This window comes from Halyomorpha halys, unplaced genomic scaffold (genome assembly GCF_000696795.3).
Source record: "Halyomorpha halys isolate HHAL.00 unplaced genomic scaffold, Hhal_1.1 Scaffold417.1, whole genome shotgun sequence".
Taxonomy (NCBI): Eukaryota; Metazoa; Arthropoda; class Insecta; order Hemiptera; family Pentatomidae; genus Halyomorpha; species Halyomorpha halys.
The window spans coordinates 615,167-636,028 of NW_027111032.1; the positions used below are offsets into that span (position 1 = coordinate 615,167).

Here is a 20,862-nt window from a genome sequence, read left to right on the forward strand (position 1 = left end):
ATTTAATTATTTTAAGGTACCACATATGGGTCATTATTGCCTTAACTTCCAAAATAGTAAAGGATAGACTTGCAATTTAGGACTTTTAAGCTGGACCCTTGACCATACACTGGACAGGGGCAAGGGTATTCATGGCTACGATTATATTGTAGAGTGAAACTGTTGGAACAGAGGAACCTATGGTAAAATTTGATTAAATTTTATGGTAGAGCTTGGAATGATGGAGAAACTCAAAAAGTTCATCAATGGTTTGTTTGTTATCCTGCTAGATGGAATGGAAATCCGCTGGCATATCGTATAAAGATTTGAGGGAGTTATATGCTCGGCATTCAGTCAAAATGTGTTTAACAGTAAGTTCTGTTCCCCAAGTTTAGCATACAGGTGGAGAATCGTGGGCCATAAGATAACCCTGGGTCAAGCACGTATGACCTATTCAAAGGCCGGTAAAAATCACCTCCTCTCTGCACACACTTCTAGTTGATGATATCCAAGGGGAGAAGTGACTTCTGATTTCCCTTAATTTGTTATCAGAAACATTTTCCCATGTTTGTCTCTATTCCAATTTAATCCTCTGCTTAATGAGGGAAATGAAATCATTGACAAGTACTCCTTGATATGGAATTCCTTCAGAGATCGCAACCTTTGATGGATCCCCTATTGGCCAGTTCATTACCTATTCCACAGTGTCCAGACCCAGGCAAAAAACACTGAAATACTGTTTCTGTTCGCGGACTGTAATGAATAATATAAGTCTTGGTTAAATGGGTTCATTGAAAAAATATTTTTAAGTTAAGTAGGGCTGACAATGAGTCTGTACAGACGACCAGTTTTTGTATTGTGGGATGAAAAACATTTAAGCTTTTGTTGATTGCAACCATTTCAGCTGTATAGCTACTACATATCGGCGACAAAGAGAGTAGGTACTGGCAATCATTGCACACAATTGAGGCCCCAGCAATCTCCCACTTTGAATAATGTTATAGAGTATATGGGGATCTCACTGGGGATAACAAGGCAAAACTAAAACAATTAATAAAGTGCCTTGTACAATTCATCTTCAGGACCCCCAGGGACACCTCTATCTTCCATTTATATAAGGAGTTGAAGTGGTTTTACCCTCACTAACGTCGTAAGTATTTCCAGGGATCCATTCTACACTAAAATATCCTATCCTTTTAGATCTCCTTAAATTCAAATCCTCTGTCTATTCCCGCCCAGACCCATCAAACTGTAGTTTTGATAGATCATTCCTTATCGGATCTTCTTCCCTATGGAATTCTATTTCTAGTTCCACCTGTCACTCTTGTACCCTCCCCAGCTTCAAATCCTGCTAATTCTATGATTTCTAATACATCCAGTTCTAATAGATATTCCATATTTACATAACAGATTTTATATAAACTGGTCTATTAATTCTGAAAATATTTGTTCTTTTAATTATTATTTTTATTTTTAAAGTTATACATCATAATTTTTTTTTCTGTTTAAGACCTAAGGTTCCAACGCCTACCATATATTTTTATAGCATTATTCTGAAGGGATGTATCCCAGAATAAATAAAGAATTTATTATTATATATAATAAATAAAGATAAAAAATAATTGTGTGAACATACCTTGCGTTGGTAATAACAGCAGCTTTTGGAAGACCAGTTGTACCAGAGGTGTAAATGTAAAGAAGCCTGTCATGGAAGTTAATGCCATCCAATGGCAGTGGTGTGGTAGGGCTATCAGCAAGCAGTGGAGAAAGATTTCTCTCGCCGATTTCTCCACCAGGATAGCGTGGTTCACCCTCTGACCAGTTGTACAGGCGCACACCACTCATGGTACCTGCGACCTCTCTCACCGCTAAAATACAAGAGATTTTTTAGAAATATCACTAATTAACTCTTTGGAAGAAGATAGTTGACCGTATGAAGTAAATTGTAGGAACATAGCCCAGGTGATGATCAATAATAGTATCAAAATAGTAAAAGAAAACTATTTATTGTTAAACAACGTTTCGCCCAACTTTGCAGAGCTTTGTCAAGGCAGATTACAGGATATAGTTTTCTTTTACTATTTTGATTGTATTATATTTTACTATTATTGACTTCTACCCGGACTATCTTCCTATAATAAAGTTGAAAATTATTTATTATGGTTCTTCAAATTATTTAAATTGAACGAAAAACCATAATTACTCGAGCACATTTTGACTAAGTTCAAATGTTTTAGTACTATAGGAAAGACAAATTTTTTCATTTTTCCAATGATAACAATAAAGTATATATTTTCTAGATTTTAAACCAATTAAAAGTCACTCAAATATATTTAAATATAATAAAGAATTATAAATACTTTGTATTATTGGGTTGTAAAATAAGTTCACCGAGTTTTTCAATATTTTAATTTAATTCTCTCTGTGTTTATAAAATCATGCTTACTTGGTCAATAATGTTTATGTATTCTAAAAAAGGATTAGCTAAGGTGCCTTTATGCATCAGTTTCAATCGTGATACCTTATCTTTAAGTGGTATTTTGCTTGCTCAAAATGGAAGAGAAAAAAATTCATTTTCCTCATTTAATGATTTTTAATTTAAAAAAAAAAAATCCGTTGCACAGACGTAACAAAATTTTCAGTGCATATTGCGATGATGCCTTAGGAGAAAGCACCGTCCATAAGAAGTTTTCTTGTTTCAGAACCCTTCAGAGTCCTTCAACTGTTGATGATGACCAAATTTAAGCATTGGTCACAGACAACCCTCACTCTATGACACGGGATATGCAGAACTGTTGGAATAATTAAAGGCAGCAGTTGAGCAAAAGCGTCCAGCATTGGCTAATAGCAAAGGCATGGTTTACCATCACGATAACGCCCGTCCTCTCGTGTCTTTGCAGACCCGCAGAAATTATTGGAGTTTGGCTGGGATGTGATACCCCACCCATCCTATTCAACAGACCTTGCCCCAACAGATTTTCACTTATTTTGGGCTTTTCAAAACTCTCTTCACAGAAAACACTTTAATTTGCTCGAGGACTGCAAAACACATATAGAGGAGTTTATTGCACAAAAATCTGAGAAGTTCTGGGAGGACGGAATTAAAAAATTACCTGAAAGATGGCAACATGTAATAGATCAAAATGGGTCATATATAATTGATTAAAAATATTTACAAGTTTTTTTTTTGTTTTTTTTATTTAGAAGAAGTTTTTATTGAAATCACCAGTAAAAAACGCTACGAACTTATTTTACAACCCAATATATCAAAAATTCAAATTGACTTATTATAGTCAGATTTGTGCCATTTGATGTATTTTAACATCCTTTAGATAAAAAAAAAATTTGAAGTTAATTCAATACTCTAGAAGCTATAGAAGATTTTCGTGCTAGAGAACTGAAATAATACACATGAGATTTGCCTGAAATCTATATCTGATGAAAGAAAATAGAGTTCATTTCTGTTTCAGAAAACCGAAAAATATAAAGATTAGTCAGTAGTATTCCATCAAATTTTAAAAAGTTTAACTGAAATTTCTTTGTAGATCAGTATTATAAAAAAAAAAATGGAACAATGATCAATATAACAAATAACATCTAAGAAACAAAGTATTAAATATATCCTATCTTACCATCCATGAAGTCTTCTCCAAAAATGAGCGCTTGACATTTGGCAATGACAACAGAATGAATGAGGGAGTTCTGTCTTAGGTTGTGATTAATCAGAGCAGTAATGATACCAACTTTGGAAAGACCCAGCCATATACAAACGAATTCAGGTCGGTTATCAAGCATCAAACCAACGGTATCGCCTTTCCGAAAACCATGACTTTTGAACAAATTTGCAACTCTGTTGCTGTAATCTTCAACCTAAAACAAAATATGTCCAGTTAAAGCAAAAAAGAAATGTATTTAAGAAAATATGATTATGCTTTAATAGATTCAGAAATGACATAATACAATATAATATTAAAATAACTAATTAAATTATGATAAAATAAAATATAAATTTCGTTTTTACTGTGATTCATTTTACCTAAAGGGAACACAGAAGAGAGGAAGTACCTTATTTGTATTTCATGAAACTATTATCTTCATTATTGTAGAACAACTAATTGCAAACAAATAGTTTTATTTCTTATAATGCGGCAAGTATGCATTGTGGCCACTTAGGGCCTATTGTAAGTCCTTTACTCTGTTCAAAACAGACCAAACGCTATTGAAAATTTAGATATCATGTTCAGATCAACCGTTTCACAAAAAATGGGATCCACGATACAATCTTGTCCAAAAATGAGGAATCATGACATAACTATGATGTGATAGGCAGTCTCATCATCCTCTCTGAAGCCTGTAACACTGTAAGGCATCTATAAAAGAGGTTTTTATTCAGCTGACAGTGTCCTGTATTTAGTCCTGTCACCCACCTTAAGGGTAAAGTACTTATTTATGAACAAGAATCTTTTAGGAACATCTTTGACTGTTCTTGCCTCCTGGTATTCCTCCAGAATAACCTAGCCTTGCCCTCAGCAATCCTTTTAATGAGTTTTTTTGCATAGAGATACCAGGTAACCAGCTACCAGAAGAACTCAATAAATCAACCAAAAAAAAAAAAAATTTTAACTGAGTACTTCCTTACTTCTATGATTCACACATCGATATTACATTAAATTTAGAATAAAAGTAGTATGGTAGGGTCTTCACTAAAACGGATGCACCTCAAAGCTACCTAAAAATCAGTTGCCCTATAACTCACTTGAGAATAATTGCCCAATTAGGACTTTCCGGTAAATATGGAATTACTTTGAATGTTGGTCCACACAAATATACTTTGGACCCACAGAAGCTTAGTCCAGCTTGTGTTGGAACGCCCCTGGAGGAATGTTTCCATTTTTTGACTAATTGTCCCGCTTATCATGAGAACCGAATCCGATACATGCCGAAGCTAAGCGATATTAGCCGAAATAGGTTGTATGAATTTCAGTCTGTACCCTCAGTATTGGACCTTAAACTGTTTTTTATATATGTAACCCAAAACCTTTTGTTTAGAGCTGAACACCTATCGTTCCAATAGGAGGAATATATTTTTTTTTTTTTTAATATTAAATATAAAGTAATGTTTTTGTTTTACTATTTTATTCTAACGAATGTAGATAGCTCAGGTTGGGTATATTGTTTACTATTAGTTTATATAAACGATCTTTAACTCACAATTTTTGTAAAATTACTACAATTGATTATCTATTTCATGTATTTCACAGGCTAACTCAATTTGTACGGGAGTTGCCACATAAACAAATAAATAAAAACAAATTTATTAATTATTGTTATTAAATTTAGAACACTTAAATAATAATTTTTATTCCAACTTCTTTGTAGCGTACGATTTTCTCACTATAATAAAAAAAAATATATTTTTCTCGTTTATCACAGATATGCCATGTTTTACGTGACCGTGTACACAAACCATATCCTAAAATCAATTCTACATGACCTTTTGGCTAACACCCAGTAGATTGTGGAGTGGATCCTGGCGCCAAACCAAACGACTTGGGGCTTGTATAGGGATAAACTCGTTAATTACTAGCTTATACTCCATTTTCTTTTTAAATGTCATGTTTGAATTGAAGCCTGGTGGGTACTTCTGTTTGGTTATAATACCCTAGAAGAGCGGGGTAGAAAAAAAGACAGTTATTTCATCTAAATTTTTTGAAAAAATCCATCCCAAAAAATTTGATTAATTTAATGAAAATTATGTGCAATTACTAGTCAAAATTGATGAGGCTGCAAAGTATTAGTAGGGTGGATGAAAAATGGAAAAAAAAAATTAATTTTTTATTCGGAGCTCTATATCTTTAAAACTACCAACAACTCTAGAATACCCAATAGAACATAATTTAAAGTAGAGTAAATTTGCTAAAATATAAGCTTTAGTAGAGCTATTTACGTTCAATAGTTCCTGAGATATGGCTTTTTAAAAAGCAACATTTCATAAAATATGCACGGAAAAATCAGTGGTGGGGAATCTGTATTTCAGGAACCATAAAACGTACAAAATGTCTGCCAGTAGTCAAATTTACTACAAAGCTATTTTAATTTTCTAAAAAGTAGTTTATAACATTTATCTTCCTAATAGTAATAGTTTTTATGATATTTGCATATGAAAATGAATTTGTTTCCGAAAAAAATAGAAATAAATTTATTTTAGCAAATATCATGAAAAATACTACCCTTACTTGTAATTTATGACGTTTATTTTAATAGGAGTTTTAATGATCTTTGCTAAAATAAATTTATTTACAGTTGTTCAAACAAAATTTGATGCGAAAATTTTATATTTATAAAATCCCTACGAAGATGGGTGTCATAAACTACGAGTACTTTATAGCAAGATTGATTGCCTTTATTTTGAGTGCTGGCAGACATATGTACGATTCATGATTCCAGGTTTTATTTTTCAAAAATCAAAAACTTAATCGGAATAACTACAAATGAACATTTAGAGAATTTATTTTAGTAGATATCATGAACATTACTAATACTACTACGAAGATAAATGCCGTAAACTACTTCATCGTACATTAAACCTAGCTTTAATTTGAGTGCTAAGAGACATCTGTACGTCGAATGGTCTTTGAGATTTAGATTTCTCAAAATAACTTCACTAACTACTGATTTTTCAGTACATTTTTTATGAGATGTTTCTTTTCAAAAATCTATATCTCGAGAACTATTAGACGTAAATATCTCAATTAGAGCTCATTTTTTTTTAGAAAATGTACTCTACTTTAAATGATGTTCTCTTATTTTTTCTTGTGTAGTTGGTAGTTTTAATGATACATAGCACCGAATGAAAAATGTTTTTAATTTTTTTTTAACGTTTTGGAACACCCGCCATTTTTTATTCCCCCTAACTATACTTGTCAGACTCATCAATTTTAACTAGTAATTATACATATAATACCTCAAAATATATTAACTAACTACTGATATTTCAGTACGTTCCATGCAACATTTTTATGAAATGTTACTTTTTAAAAAGCCATATATCGAGAACTATTGAACGTAAATAGCTCTATTAGGGCTTACATTTTAGCAAATTTACTCTACTTTAAATGATGCTCTCTTAGATTTTCTATTGTTGTTGGTAGTTGTAAAGATCTAGAGCTCCGAATAAAAATTAATTATTTTTAACGTTATGAAACAGCCGCCATTTTTTTATTCCTCTACCTATATTTGGCAGACTCATCAATTTTTACTAGTAATTAAATATAGTTTTCAATTAAGTAATCAAAAATTAGAGTGAAATAACTGCCCTTTTTCTCCTCTAGGGCTCTCGTACTAAAACCTCTCAATAACGTCCTCGCCAGTGTAACTTGCAGGAAGATTATAATTCTAAATTTTACTTAACGGAGTTTAAGTTGCTTTGAAGAAGAACAACAGAATTTTATATACCAATTATTTGAATTTTTTTCTCTCGAAACAAACCTAAATTTAAACGAAAATTTATTATTAAATGTAATTTCCTAATGATAATTCTATTATTTTTCCACCCACAAATTCGAGTATTTGACGATGTAAATTTTTTTAAAAATAACATTAATATTATTGTAAGTCAATGCAGAAACATGATCATATATGTTTTAATCAATATAGATACAAGATTAATTTTTAATTTGATTTTTTGAAACTAAGTTTTTTTAATCAGCGTACAAACAGAAAAAATACACTAACCGCCATGATGATTTCATATGTGTCACCATTTAGACAAAAACAAACACTGATTTATCACACTTTTTATTTATTTTTAAATTATTATGTAATTTGCAGTTAAAAGATTTTTTTTTTTTTTAAACAATCATGGAATACGGTTTCATGAAAGTAGACAATACAAATCCGGAATTTATTTAGAAATGTTAAAACATATGTGTATAGCCCAGAAGATATGTGTAGACCCACAGAAGCTATGTCCAGCTCGTAATACATCGGCATTGGAGGTTTGTTTCCATTTCTTAACAAACTGCCCCGCGTATCATGAGAGCTGAATCCGATACATGCCGAACTAAGCTACGATATATTAACCCAAACTAGTTGTATGAATTTTTGTCTATATCCTCACAAACGGATCTTAAACTTCTTTTTAAGTCTTATATGTAACACACAGCCTTACACTTAGAATTGGACACCATACATCTTCACAATAAGATGAGTAGTTTTTGTTTCTTTTATTTTATTAAATAAGAATTGTTGTTTTTTACTCTGACTAATGCAGATAATTTAACAGCTTGGGCATACCGTTATTAGCTTATATAAATCATTTTTAATTCACCATATTTGTAAAACTAATACGATGATTATAAAATTATAAACTTCAGAGGCTAAATCTATTTGTACGGGGGTTGCCCTATTATTACAAACAAATAAATTATTATAATTAAACGCATTATTTTGTATCGAATATAATTCTCTCGTTTTCTCGCTGAAAAAGACAAAATCATTACGTTTTTAATTACTTTAAGTTGTCTTTCCGAATAAATATAACTTCTAATGAACTTACAATTTGTGCCTTGCATTATACTTACATCGAAGTGATCTTCACAAAAATATAATCTATTATTCAAATTCGATAATAATCTTGATTGATCCCTTCTAGCCAGCTTTAACCACATGTTTCAAGTTCTGACATCTTTTGGCACTTGGATAAACAAATTTTGTGGAATCTTTATTGTAGTATTTTTACAATTAGCTACTGCACAAGAACGATATGGAATATAACTCATAATAGATAATTTCTTAAATAACAGAAAAAATAGAAAAAAATTAAAATAATGCTCGCACTGAGTAGATAAGCATAGCCTATGTTTATGTCGAAACGACATCATGTCAATACAATAATGGCGACTAGCTTTTTTGCACGGAATTATAATTATCAAATAAGTGCTATAAGGTACTCTCCAAATGACTTTATTAAGTTTAACGTTGTGACCTTTGACACAATACACATATTCATTTTCTACATCAGTGGTTGCAAACTGTTTTGTCCTACCGCCCCCTTTTCAGGAAAAATATTGTTTAGCGCCCCCTGGAAATTATTTTTTTTTTTTAATTTTAATAGGAAATATATATGTATTTTGTTTTACTACTACTTTTTATTTATTGATAGATATTACAATATGTCGTGATATTACAGTTGTGGACAATAGGTAATAGTGATGAATGATCTTATACATACTAAAATAAAATAAAATAAATTAAATAAATGAATAAATAAAAAAAAAAACTTAAAATATATACAAACAGACGAATAAACAAAATTAACATAATCAAACTATCTGTATGAAAAATAAATAAATTAAAATAATATAGTCTCCAGTCACATTTACACACTAATATACAATATATTATATATGTATTAATGTTTTTAGCTTTTTCGATAAATATAGCAAAGAAAAGTGTAAATTAAATACATTGAACTTTGAAATTATAAAACTGTTTATTGAACTCAGAATAGAATGTAATTCAAAAAAAGTTAAATATTCGAAGTTCATCTTAATGAGAAGGATGGACCTGGTGAGCTGCTACCAATTTAGTAATTCTCGGCTCGATTTTCGTTAACAGTAATATTGTTGTCTGGGACAACTTAAAGTGATTCATCGCCCCTCCCCCCCAAAAGAACCCGTGGCCATCACCGCCCCCCCCCAAAGAACCTGTGGCCATCACCGCCCCCCCTGAATCGTTGCGGCGGTAGCGCCCACTTTGGAAACATAAATGATGAAAGACATGTTTACAATGTGAATATTTTAAAATATAATAAACAACTTATTATTATAATGTGACCTGAAAATTTTTTTAACATAATTAAAAAGGATTTTTTTAAAAACTGAATTTAAGCATACCTGTCCAGCAGTCCATTCCTTGCCCTCGAAAATAAAGAGAACTTTGTTTGGATTCTTTTGAACAACGTCCTCTTTGAAAACCTGTGCGACAGTCTTGTTTCCTTTTGATATTTTCCTGACGGAGAGAAGGAAGAGCAGGTACCGTGAAACAGCGCTGAAAAAACAAATCGCCTAATTAGTGACAATGTACTTTTGAAAAAAAATCTTAAAAAGTAAGAAAAACAAAGTAAATAAGAACTCTGCAATACGTTGGTTATGAAAAAGAAATGTATGTCATATTTTGGAATGAGATTACGTAGCTCATACATTCAGTTTGAAAAAGAAAGAAATCAGTTCAAAATTCTCATTCTTTATGGGCAAAAATTAGCTATAGTTGAAACTAATAGCTAACATTACCATGGAAATGATGTTTATCAATGGTTCATTCATGAATGAGGGTCGTATCTATGGCAACTTTAGCTTCTAGTTTCAACCATAGCTAATGTGCGTCCATCTCTGGTTTCACTGTGATTAAACTAAATTCACTCTCATTTGGATTATACATGGCTAGTTTAAACATTTATTAGGTGTATTCATGATCTTTAGTTTAACATAACTCATGTTAAAACGATATTACAAATAAATTGGTTGAGAGTCTGTTACTAGGTCTGTTAAATGGAGAATGATGTCATGCAACAGACCAGCTGAGGTCTACACCATTTTGTTTGTTGTGTTAGGTTAATTGCTCGTAGTTTGTGTTTCGATTGTCTTAGTATTGTTTTGGACGTTTTTAAAAGAGGCATTCAGTGGCCAAACTGTCACACAACTTCTACTTTTCACTTACTTAAGGCATGTTGTAATAAATTACTTTTATAAAAATATAGAAGTAAACAATAAAAAGGTGTTTTGGAAGGAAAGATTACCAAACAAGTTACTCAGAAAATTCACTAGGAACTCACATGCATTTAACATGATTTTAAATAGGGCTGCTCACAATAGAGGTAGGTATTCATGATGTTGTGTTAAATGTAAAACGTTTCATTAACATTCAACATAATAATGAAGTATAGGATTGTTAGCAGCCCTATTTAAAGTCATGTTAAATGCATAAGAGCTCCTAGCAAATTTTTTGAGGAACTTGTTTTATAACCTTTCCTTCCAAAACTTCATGTTATTGTTTACTTCTGAGCTTTGATTAAAGCAATTCATTACAACCAGCCTAAATTGAGTGAAAAGTGGAAGTTGTGTGAAAGTTTGGCTACCGAGTGGAAAAGCATTCAAACAATGCAAATACAAGCAAGTAAGCTAACACAACAGACAAAATGGTGACTAGCTCAGCTGGTCAGTTGCATGACATAATTCTCCGATTAACAGACTCTCAGCCATATTATATACGGTTTTTTTTTAAGCCCGATAGAACTTGAAATTGTAAAAAATAACACAAAAAATTAAATTGTAATCAAAATTTTTTTTTTATTCGAAAGATCAATACGTGACATTAACATTTGAAAATGATTTCGGGCATATGGGCACCGCGGCTGTTCTTGACGAAGCGCATTCTGTAAAATTGTGTTCAGCGATGAGGCGCATTTTTGGCTTAACGGGTTTGTTAATAAGCAAAATTGCCGCATATGGTCGTGCGATTTGACACCTCTCGATTATTTCCTGTGGGGCTACGTGAAGTCACTGGTTTATGCTGATAAACCAGCAACAATTGACGCCTTGGAGGCCAGCATTGTTCGTGTTATTCGTGACATACGGCCAGGAGTGCTCGAAAAAGTGGCCCAAAATTGGACGTCCAGAATGCGCTTCGTCAAGAACAGCCGCGGTGCCCATATGCCCGAAATCATTTTCAAATGTTAATGTCACGTATTGATCTTTCGAATAAAAAAAAAATTTTGATTACAATTTAATTTTTTGTGTTATTTTTTACAATTTCAAGTTCTATCGGGCTTAAAAAAACACCCTATATGTTATATCATTTTAGCATGGTAAAAGAAGGAAATATTTATCCATTTAACATAACTTTTTCCATTTAACATGAGAACATAAATAAACATTTTACATTTAACACAATATCATGAATACCCCTATTGTTTTACAATGAAGTACAATATTGGATGGACTTTAGTCTTGTAGTTTTTAACAGATACAATTTCTTTAACTCGTATAAAGCTGAGTTTTTAATTCCTATAATATCCCTAATAGTCGTCCCCATTATGAAAAAATAATTATTTGTGTTAGAACTACATAGTTTGTATACTTGTATTTATGAATTATTGGGTCTTTTCCTACGAAATGTCATTTTTCACAAGAATGGTTATTTAGTAAAACAACTTTATGAAATAAAAACATTTTTATTCAAAATATTTACACCCATTTTCTATACATTTTCTTCACATGCCATCAATTTTTTATTTATAGAACTGAAAAATTGAGGGGTTTTGTGAAGAAAAGTCAGAAAATACGTTTTTGACCTGAGAATAATTTTTAAGAATTTTATCATAAAAAAAGTTGTCTAAATTTCTGAACTGATGGAATTCAGTTGGAGATAAGTTTAGTGAATAAGGTAGATGTCATCGATAGCTGGTGTCTTCCTCAGAGTTCTTATCCAAAGCTTTGTCACCAGCCAATTTTTTTCAAACCTCCGACGAACAGAATGGTCCGTTCGTGACAACACCTTGATAATGTTTGTTGCAGCTTGTGCTACATAGTGTCTAAAGTTTAAACTCTGATAAAAAAAATACTGGAAAATCGCTTGTTTCTAAGGTTATATATGATGGCATAATAAATAATGTGCAATCAATTGGAAAGATAATAAATATTATTAAAAAAAAAAATCGAGGATTAACAATGGTAAATTTTATATCATATGATAATTAATAAACACTTATTTAGTTCTAGAAATATAGGAATGCTAATAATCGCTCATCTTTCTCACTTAAATCCTCACATCAGCAACTTTATCAGCTTACAATAAATGGCGAATACGTGCATAAAGCTCGTACCGGGTCCCTTAAGTTAAGTAATTAATTAAAAAATGAGTAGACACTTAATATTTTTGTAAGTCTATACCAATTGAATAACTGTGCCAAATTTTAAGAAAATCCGAGATGGTAAAGTCCAGAAGCATTAATGATTTATTCTAAGAAAAACATGTTGAATTGACGAGGGATAGACCTGTTATTATTTTATTTGTCTCGTAGAGAATTTAACTATATTTTGAATGAACGGCTACAATGTTTCAGAAGATTTTTTTCGAGTAATTCGAATAGTTGTCAAATCTTTTTTTTTTTTATGACCTCCTTCCGAATTATTTTTGGTATATGGAGGTTTAATCTATTCTAACCGTGATGAGGAATCAAGTTTTCATTCGTGGGACCACCAAAGAAATATTAAAATATTAGTCGACCCGCCAAGATGGATTCGAACCGATGTTGCTGCAGTTCCGAGTTGGAAAATACCAACGCTTTAACCTCCTTAGCAAAGCTGGCCCTTAATTTTTCAAACTCAGCTTTATTACAAATTTACGGGATAAGTAGAACAATCATTAAAATTTTGCTCTTCAAAGGCATTGCCACGGTAAGGATTATATATACGTACATATATATATATTTCTTACTTCGAATGTATCAAATACTTCGAATGGTATATATGTATACCAACTTTCTATAATACACTAACTAGGGGCCAACGCGCGATGCTATTTAGCTTAAATCCTAAAATAAAAAATTTATTTGGCACAAAAACAATTATTATCGCCCCGGTAATTTCTGAAATTAAGATCTGAGTGTTTTAACAAGTTCAGGTTCATACATGCTATATATAATACTAAACAAAAAAATTACAGCACCTTATACGCAAATATTAAAATAAAAAAAAAAGTATCTTAAAAACAAAGGAATAATAAAAGAAAACTAATGAAAGGAGTATCGAAAGGTTAGATAAGCGGTAACCATTGCATCAGTCAAACTTTCCTTCATTGTCTATGCGGGACAAAAGGGCGGGAATGAAAGGACTTTATCGGCGATAAGAATGGAGTACAGTTAGTTGCAGGAAGAGGGCGAGGCTTTAAAATGAACTGTTCGCTCACGGGTTCATTCGGCCGAGTGGGTCAGGGCATGGAAGTAAACAAAAATATTTGTAGCTTGTACGTGAAACAAACATTAAAATGTTAATATTTACTTCGAATCGCGTGAAAGCGATGGAACCGGAATAAAAACCTTTCTGAGGGGCGCACATTATCAGGCCTATAAGAACAGACTGGAGCCGTACATAGGCGCAGGTCTATCAATCACAGATCTGCGGACGGCACCGATTCTAATCCGGCCTGGGGTGTTGACTTTTTTAATTGGGTGGCGGTCCCACAAAATGAAAAACTTGACTCCCCACCCTGGTTAAAATAGGTTGGTCACCTTTAGATGACCTCCCGTATGTCATAAGGCTGTATAGGATTGCAATGGGAGTATTGGGCTGACGAAAGAGAAAAAAGAGCAGACTGTAGGAGCAGTTAAGTAATACTAGCATATATACTAAACGTCGTAGCCAAGCATTCATAGTACAAGAAGAGGCCTCTGAAAAAAAGTAAGTTATTTCCCCCAGTTTTCGATTACTTTAATGAAAATGACACAAAATTACTTATCAAAATTTATGAGTCTGCCAATAGTTAAGGAATACAAAAAAAAATTTCATTAGGAGTTCTATATGTTTAAAACTACCAACATTAGAAAACCTAAGAGAACTTCATTTAAAATAGAGTAAATTAGCTAAAATATGAGCCCTAATAGAGCTATTTACGTTTGATAGTCCTGGAGATATAGTTTTTTAAAAAAACAACATTAAAATATGCACGAAAAAATCAGTTGATAAATTTATTGTGGGAATTTAGTGATAAATTTAGTGTTAGTGATAAATTTAGAGTTAGTGATAAATTTAGTGTTAAATGGAGTTCTTAATGAAAAAATATATATTTTTTAAATGTTTTGAAACAGTACCCATTTTTTATATTCCCCTACGCTACTTAGTAGACTTATTAGTTTTGATTAGTAATTATATATAGTTTTCATTAAAGCAATAAAAAATTGGGGTGAGATAACTGCCTTTTTTCTTCCCGGCTCTTGTTCTATTTATGGTGTCCAATAGTTTGGAAACCCGAAGATTTGATAAGTTTGAGAATTAAGGACCTACTTCAAACTGCTAGAATAGTGTTATAACATTATTCAAAGATGTTATTATAATCAATATTGAAAGAGGTATGTCAAATAAAAAAATATATAGATAGTTGATTGATAATTGAGAAAAAACACTCTTTTTTTTTTTTTTTTTTTTTTTTTTTTTTTTAAGGCATATTTCATAAATTGATAAAAGAATCTTTGGGTCATTATTTCTTTTAAGGAGAACAATGTCGCCATTGGATTACGGCAAGTGATTTGAACGTGAAACGCTGAAATAAATAACTTTTTTAGTAGTTAGTTTAGTACATTTTATTCGCTTTTAGTAATATAATTAAACTTTCCAAAATACTAATGAATTCTTGTGAAAAAGTTCAATGATTAGCATTCCAATATTGAGAGAGGTTTAGGAAAAGTTTATTTTCTGAAATATATATTTTTGCTGACAGAAAAAATATTTCAATATTTTTAATAACCACACTAATATTAAATAATATATAATTTAATAAGATGATAAATCTCCATAATATTCAGTTACATAGTTAATTAAAAAAGGATTAACGAAACAAATTCGTTTTTAAATATTGGTTTGGAGTCAACCAAAATTTTACATTTCATACTGAAGGAAGATGGTTGACCGTATGAAGTAGATTGTAGGAAGATAGTCCGGGTGTCGGTTAGTAAAGGTGTCAAAATAGTTGAAGAAAACTATTTATTGTAAACCAACGTTTTACTTTGGAGGGCTTTATCAGGGCTAAATGAAAACAAGATATAAACATTGTAAATGAACAGATGGATTGAGAGAACATTAAATTTAACATACAGAGAAAATGCGAAAACGTAAAAAAAAAAAAAAGTGTCTTGTTTATAAAATATATGAAAGTATATTCTTTAATACAAAACAATTTAATTTTTACATATTTTGTATTTTCTCTGTATATTAATTGTAATATTCTGTGAATTCTTACAATGTTTGTATCTTGTTTTCATTTAGCTCTGACATTTTAAACGCTAGTTAACAATAAATAGTTTTCTTCCGCTATTTTAGGACCTTTATTAACCGCCACCCAGACTATCTTCCTACAGTATACAGTATACAGTATATGTATATAGACATAATTATTACTCAAAAATATGACAGATTATATGATAGGAAAAACGTCTTAGGGTTAAGATATAATAAATATAGAAAATAAAGTATCTCTTTGAATATTTGAACCGAAGTGGAATGAATCAACTGGAGAGCTCTCAGACAGTTAAAATAGAATTTTATATTTGGTAAAATATAGTGAAATTTAACTTCGAAAACGGATCAGCACTTGAAGCACGGAGAGTATTTTTTTTTAAAGAAAAGAGTTCTTTACTTATTTAAGTTGACACGACAAAAGGCAGTAGATATTAGAACTGTGAACAATGGAATACAAAAGGTAATAGATGTTCATTCATACTATACATAAAGAAAACGATAATAAATAAATATTACCGTTGTAAAAATTAAAACAATAATAATAATGAAAATTAAATAATAGCATAACAGAATAAAAACAAGGTAAAGAACATAAAAATGGAAAGTACAATGTTAAAATACAGGAGACAACAAAAGAGAACTAAATATTTTTTAGAATTTAGGAGAACCTACGATTAAGGGAAAACGACTTTTTGTTTTTTCTAACTCATTACCACACTCTATTATAGGCATTTGACAAAGTAATAGAAAGTAAAAATGTTTGCTATATAAATCTTTAACTTGATAATGTCAAAATCTATTGATATATTTCCCGATTGTAAGAAGATAGTACGGATAAAAATAAAATATCTTTAATATATATGTTTACTATCTTCGTGGATAGGGACGTGCGGGTTGGGGCGCAGTTAACATTCATTTTTCGGCGGTCCCGAAGAATGAGTCTTGACAATCCCACCTTGGTTAGTACGCGGTCGCAACCTACGTAGCCGTCAGGGGTTGGCAAAAAGGAGCACTAGACAAATTTTGGAAAACATTTTTTTTTTTTTTTTGGGAGTTCTGTTGCCCCCCCCCCCCAGAGTACTAAAAATTATCCTTATTAAATAAAACCGTAATGTTGCCTGCAAGAGTTAAACGGCTGCGAAGTTGCACAAGAATCTTGCGTAATGTTTAATTGGGATTTTTTTTTTTGTATTAAACAACATAAATAATAATGAAAAATAAATTTTTATTAGGAACTTTGAATCTCATATAGGAGCTACTAGAACTTCAAGAATTTTTAATTTTTACGATTTCTCGGGTGGAAAATTCGCGATCAAAGAATTTTGGAAACTTTTTTTTTCGTTTTTTGGGAGTTCTGTTGCCTCCCTCCCCCCAAGAGTTCTAAAAATTATCCTTATTAAATAAATCACTAATGTTGTCAGGAAAATAGATATACGGTGTTAAAGTTGCACAAAATACATATTTTACGCGCGTGCATTTGACCGGCATTATTGATGTTTTAAACATCAGAACTATTTCTATAAATAATCGAGAACTCTAGAACTCATCGAAAAAATCGAAATATTTCAAGGATGGAGGGCCAACTTCACAGAGGTCCACTAGGCCTTCTTGCCGGACTTGTTCTCCCCACCAAATACCAGTACCAGATCTTCGTGGATATTCTGTTCCCCCTGTTCAACATAATATAATTTGTATATCTACAATTTTGTACCATTTGTTCGTTTCATGTCTGGTAATTAAGAGAGAAAATAATTAATAAATAACAGAATATTTTAAAATTATACCTTATTCCCTTAATATGTTAAAATTGATTTTTATAGCGTAACAATGCTACTTGAACAATTGTTTAGAGAAGGTAGGGAAGGTTGGAATCTTAAGGTTTAACAAGAGACTGTGGGTGGGGAGTAGCAAGCGATTCGATTAATTATTATTTTTATAACGATGAGAAGATAGTTGACCTTGGATAATAAATATGAGGAAAAGATAGTTGTTGGTGCGGCAGAGAAAACACAAATACACAAGTTAAAAATCTTATTTATTAGTGCCAACGTTTCGGCCAGAATTGCTAGGCTTCATCAGGGCTAAGAACAAAACCAAGGCAACAATGAATACAAGGAAAAACAGAATGATCAAAAATAATAATTTGCATAATAAATAAAGTAATGAAAGGAGTGGGAAATAAGACATATATGTAGGTAATTAATTTTTTTTCATAAATTTAACTTTTAAATTGTTATTATAAAATTAAAATATATTCATATTTCTTTTCATTATAAAACTTTATATTTGTATTTCCTCAAATTATTATACTTACATATTTAATTACCTGTGCATACGTTCTATTTCCCACGTTTTTCTTTTCTTCATTTTATTAATTTTAACTTATTTGTGTTATTCTCTACCGCACCCCAACGATATTGTCCTCATATTATTTTTATAGGATAGAATTCGAGATACCAGGAATAAATTAGAAGTCTTATTTTATGTTTAGTGTCTTTTCTCGTGGTCAACAGAACAATATTCACCTCCCCTTCCTAGACATTTCGGACGCACATAATAATGTACCATGGGCAGAACTGCACAATGCTTTAGAAGATGAGGGAGTTCCGATTAACCAGGCTCACGCAATCCTTATATGTCTATATCGACAAGTACATGGGATAGTGAGAATCAGCGGCAAAAAATTAGACAGATTTGAAATGGAAACGGGATATGATAAATATTTTTTTATATCCATGGACATAATAATATAGGAAGCTAAAATATGAGGCCCAAAACTGAAAGCAGGATAATTGCAGAAAGAAGAGGAGTCTTGTAAGATGCGCTACAAGCATAGGAGGAAGCTCTGAGCAGGAAAGAAATAACTACCAACACGACCGAATCTAAGGTACGTGACGGCCGTGCGGGTTGGGACGCAGGTCCTACTGCGCTCGGTTCGGGACATTGTGGGTTCGATTCCCACCTGGAGCAGTTAAACATTCATTTTTCGACGGTCCCGAAGAATGAATCTTGACACTCCCACCTTGGTTAATACGCAGCGGCAGCCTAGGTAGCCTCCAGGGGTTGGCAAAAAGGACTACTAGGCCCACTTGCCGGACTTGTTCCCCCACCAAATATCAGTACCTTAAATATATGATTATTTAATATCCATCTTAAAACAGTTATACTAGTCATCATTTCCATCCTCCATGCACCTGCCAACCCTATAGAAAAATTTTAGACATAGCGTAAATGCACATGGTGGTGTCTAAAAGTGGTACTAGGGAACAAGTAAGGAACTGTCAATTGTTTAGGCTTGAATCTGAAACAGTTTCATGTGTACCAATATCTTGGAGTCAAAATAACAAATGATGAGCGGTTAGATTCCGAGATAAACCAGCGTATAGGGAAAACAAAAAAAGTTTAACTCCAGCTACGTAATGCCATAATCGCCAAAAAGAAGTGGAGTTGAAAACAAGGATGACGTATAAACGATATAACTAACAAGCTACATAAACGAAATACCTGAAGAAAGTTCTTGGTGAAACTATATTCGACCGATTGAGGAATAAAAGAATAAGATAAGAAACAGAATAGGGACTGTAAATAGAAAATATACATAAAAAAGAATTAACCTAGTTCGGTCATGTGTAAAGAAGGCCGATCAATATACGAGTATTTCCACAACTGATATGAGAAGCAAAAACTGAGGAGAAACGACCACGCGGCCGAGGAATAAGTGGGATCATATCGGATCTGGCAAAAAACAAGGGTGTTACCTCAGGCGAAGGCAAGAAGCTGGCCATGGATAGACAGGTATATAGGTAGGTTAAAGAAGAAGAAATCTTTTCTAGTTGATTTTTTAAAAATAAGTTTTTTTTTTATTGTATTGTTTCGTAGTTGTGATAGCTTTATGTAATGTGGTTTCTTTTGTTTAAAATAGAGCTTTTATGCTATTTTTACGTAAAAAGAAAAAAAAAAAATTATAAGTCATATAATGGAACAAATAAATCTTTCTTGGTAATTTTAATTCATTGCAGTCCATAGATAAAGAAGCGCTCATAAATCTTTATTACTATCAACAAGACAATTTAATGGACTACAATTCTTCTTGTGAGTTATGGCATCCCAGACTGGGGTAACTTAATCAAGGTATTAGAAACTTCCTAATATAAGGGAATTAAAGTTTATCAGGTTTAAACTTTACAAATATAATTAACAACCTTATCAACAAAAATTGTAACTTAAACACCCGATTAGATACGATTTACGAGCTCAGATTCGGCAAACTTTAACATGTACTTAGGGAAGTGCTTTTCAATGTAAATTTCCAATTCTCTTGTCTATTACGCTTTGTTGACTGTTTATCAGGGAGAAGATTTTAAGAACTTAAAGCTTTAAGAAGACTTTAAGAACTAATCAATCAGCCAAACGTCATATTAAAAACAAAATTGGTTGAGGATTAAATATAAGTGTGTGTCTGATTTTGGTAAACAATTGCATTAAACCGATTCAAAACAATCTTAAATAATAATAACACCAACTTCAAGGATCCAAATACTCTCAACTCTTTATTTTAACTAACTTCCAACGTTTCGGGATAACCCAAAAAATTGTTTCCACATTATTACTATATCACCTCCTCACATAATACCAATATTTTTAAATGTACCTCAACCGCATTGTCACAATTCAATAAGTTGTCTTTTTTTTTTCATTTAAATGAACAGTGACAGTTCAATAATTGAGGTATGTTAAAAAATAGTCGTCTTATGCAAGGAAGTAATATGGTAATAATGTGAAAACAATTTTTAGGTTCAATCAACAATTTAGATAATAGCTTGAGGGTCGAAACGTTGGAAATTTTAAAAATTAACAATCAATATATATA

At 31.7% G+C, this 20,862-nt stretch overlaps 1 protein-coding gene across 1 annotated transcript in view; it reads right to left on the bottom strand.

Moving 5' to 3' along the window:
• Fatp1 (Fatty acid transport protein 1) overlaps window positions 1-20,862 on the bottom strand; it is a 230,682-nt gene that overhangs the window by 16,620 nt on the left and 193,200 nt on the right. The window contains exons 3-5 of the mRNA XM_014423360.2: window positions 9,876-10,029; window positions 3,612-3,849; window positions 1,616-1,847 (exon numbers count right to left, since the gene is read on the bottom strand). Coding sequence (XP_014278846.1) covers window positions 1,616-1,847; window positions 3,612-3,849; window positions 9,876-10,029 — 624 coding nt within the window. The remainder of the gene's footprint in view (window positions 1-1,615; window positions 1,848-3,611; window positions 3,850-9,875; window positions 10,030-20,862) is intronic.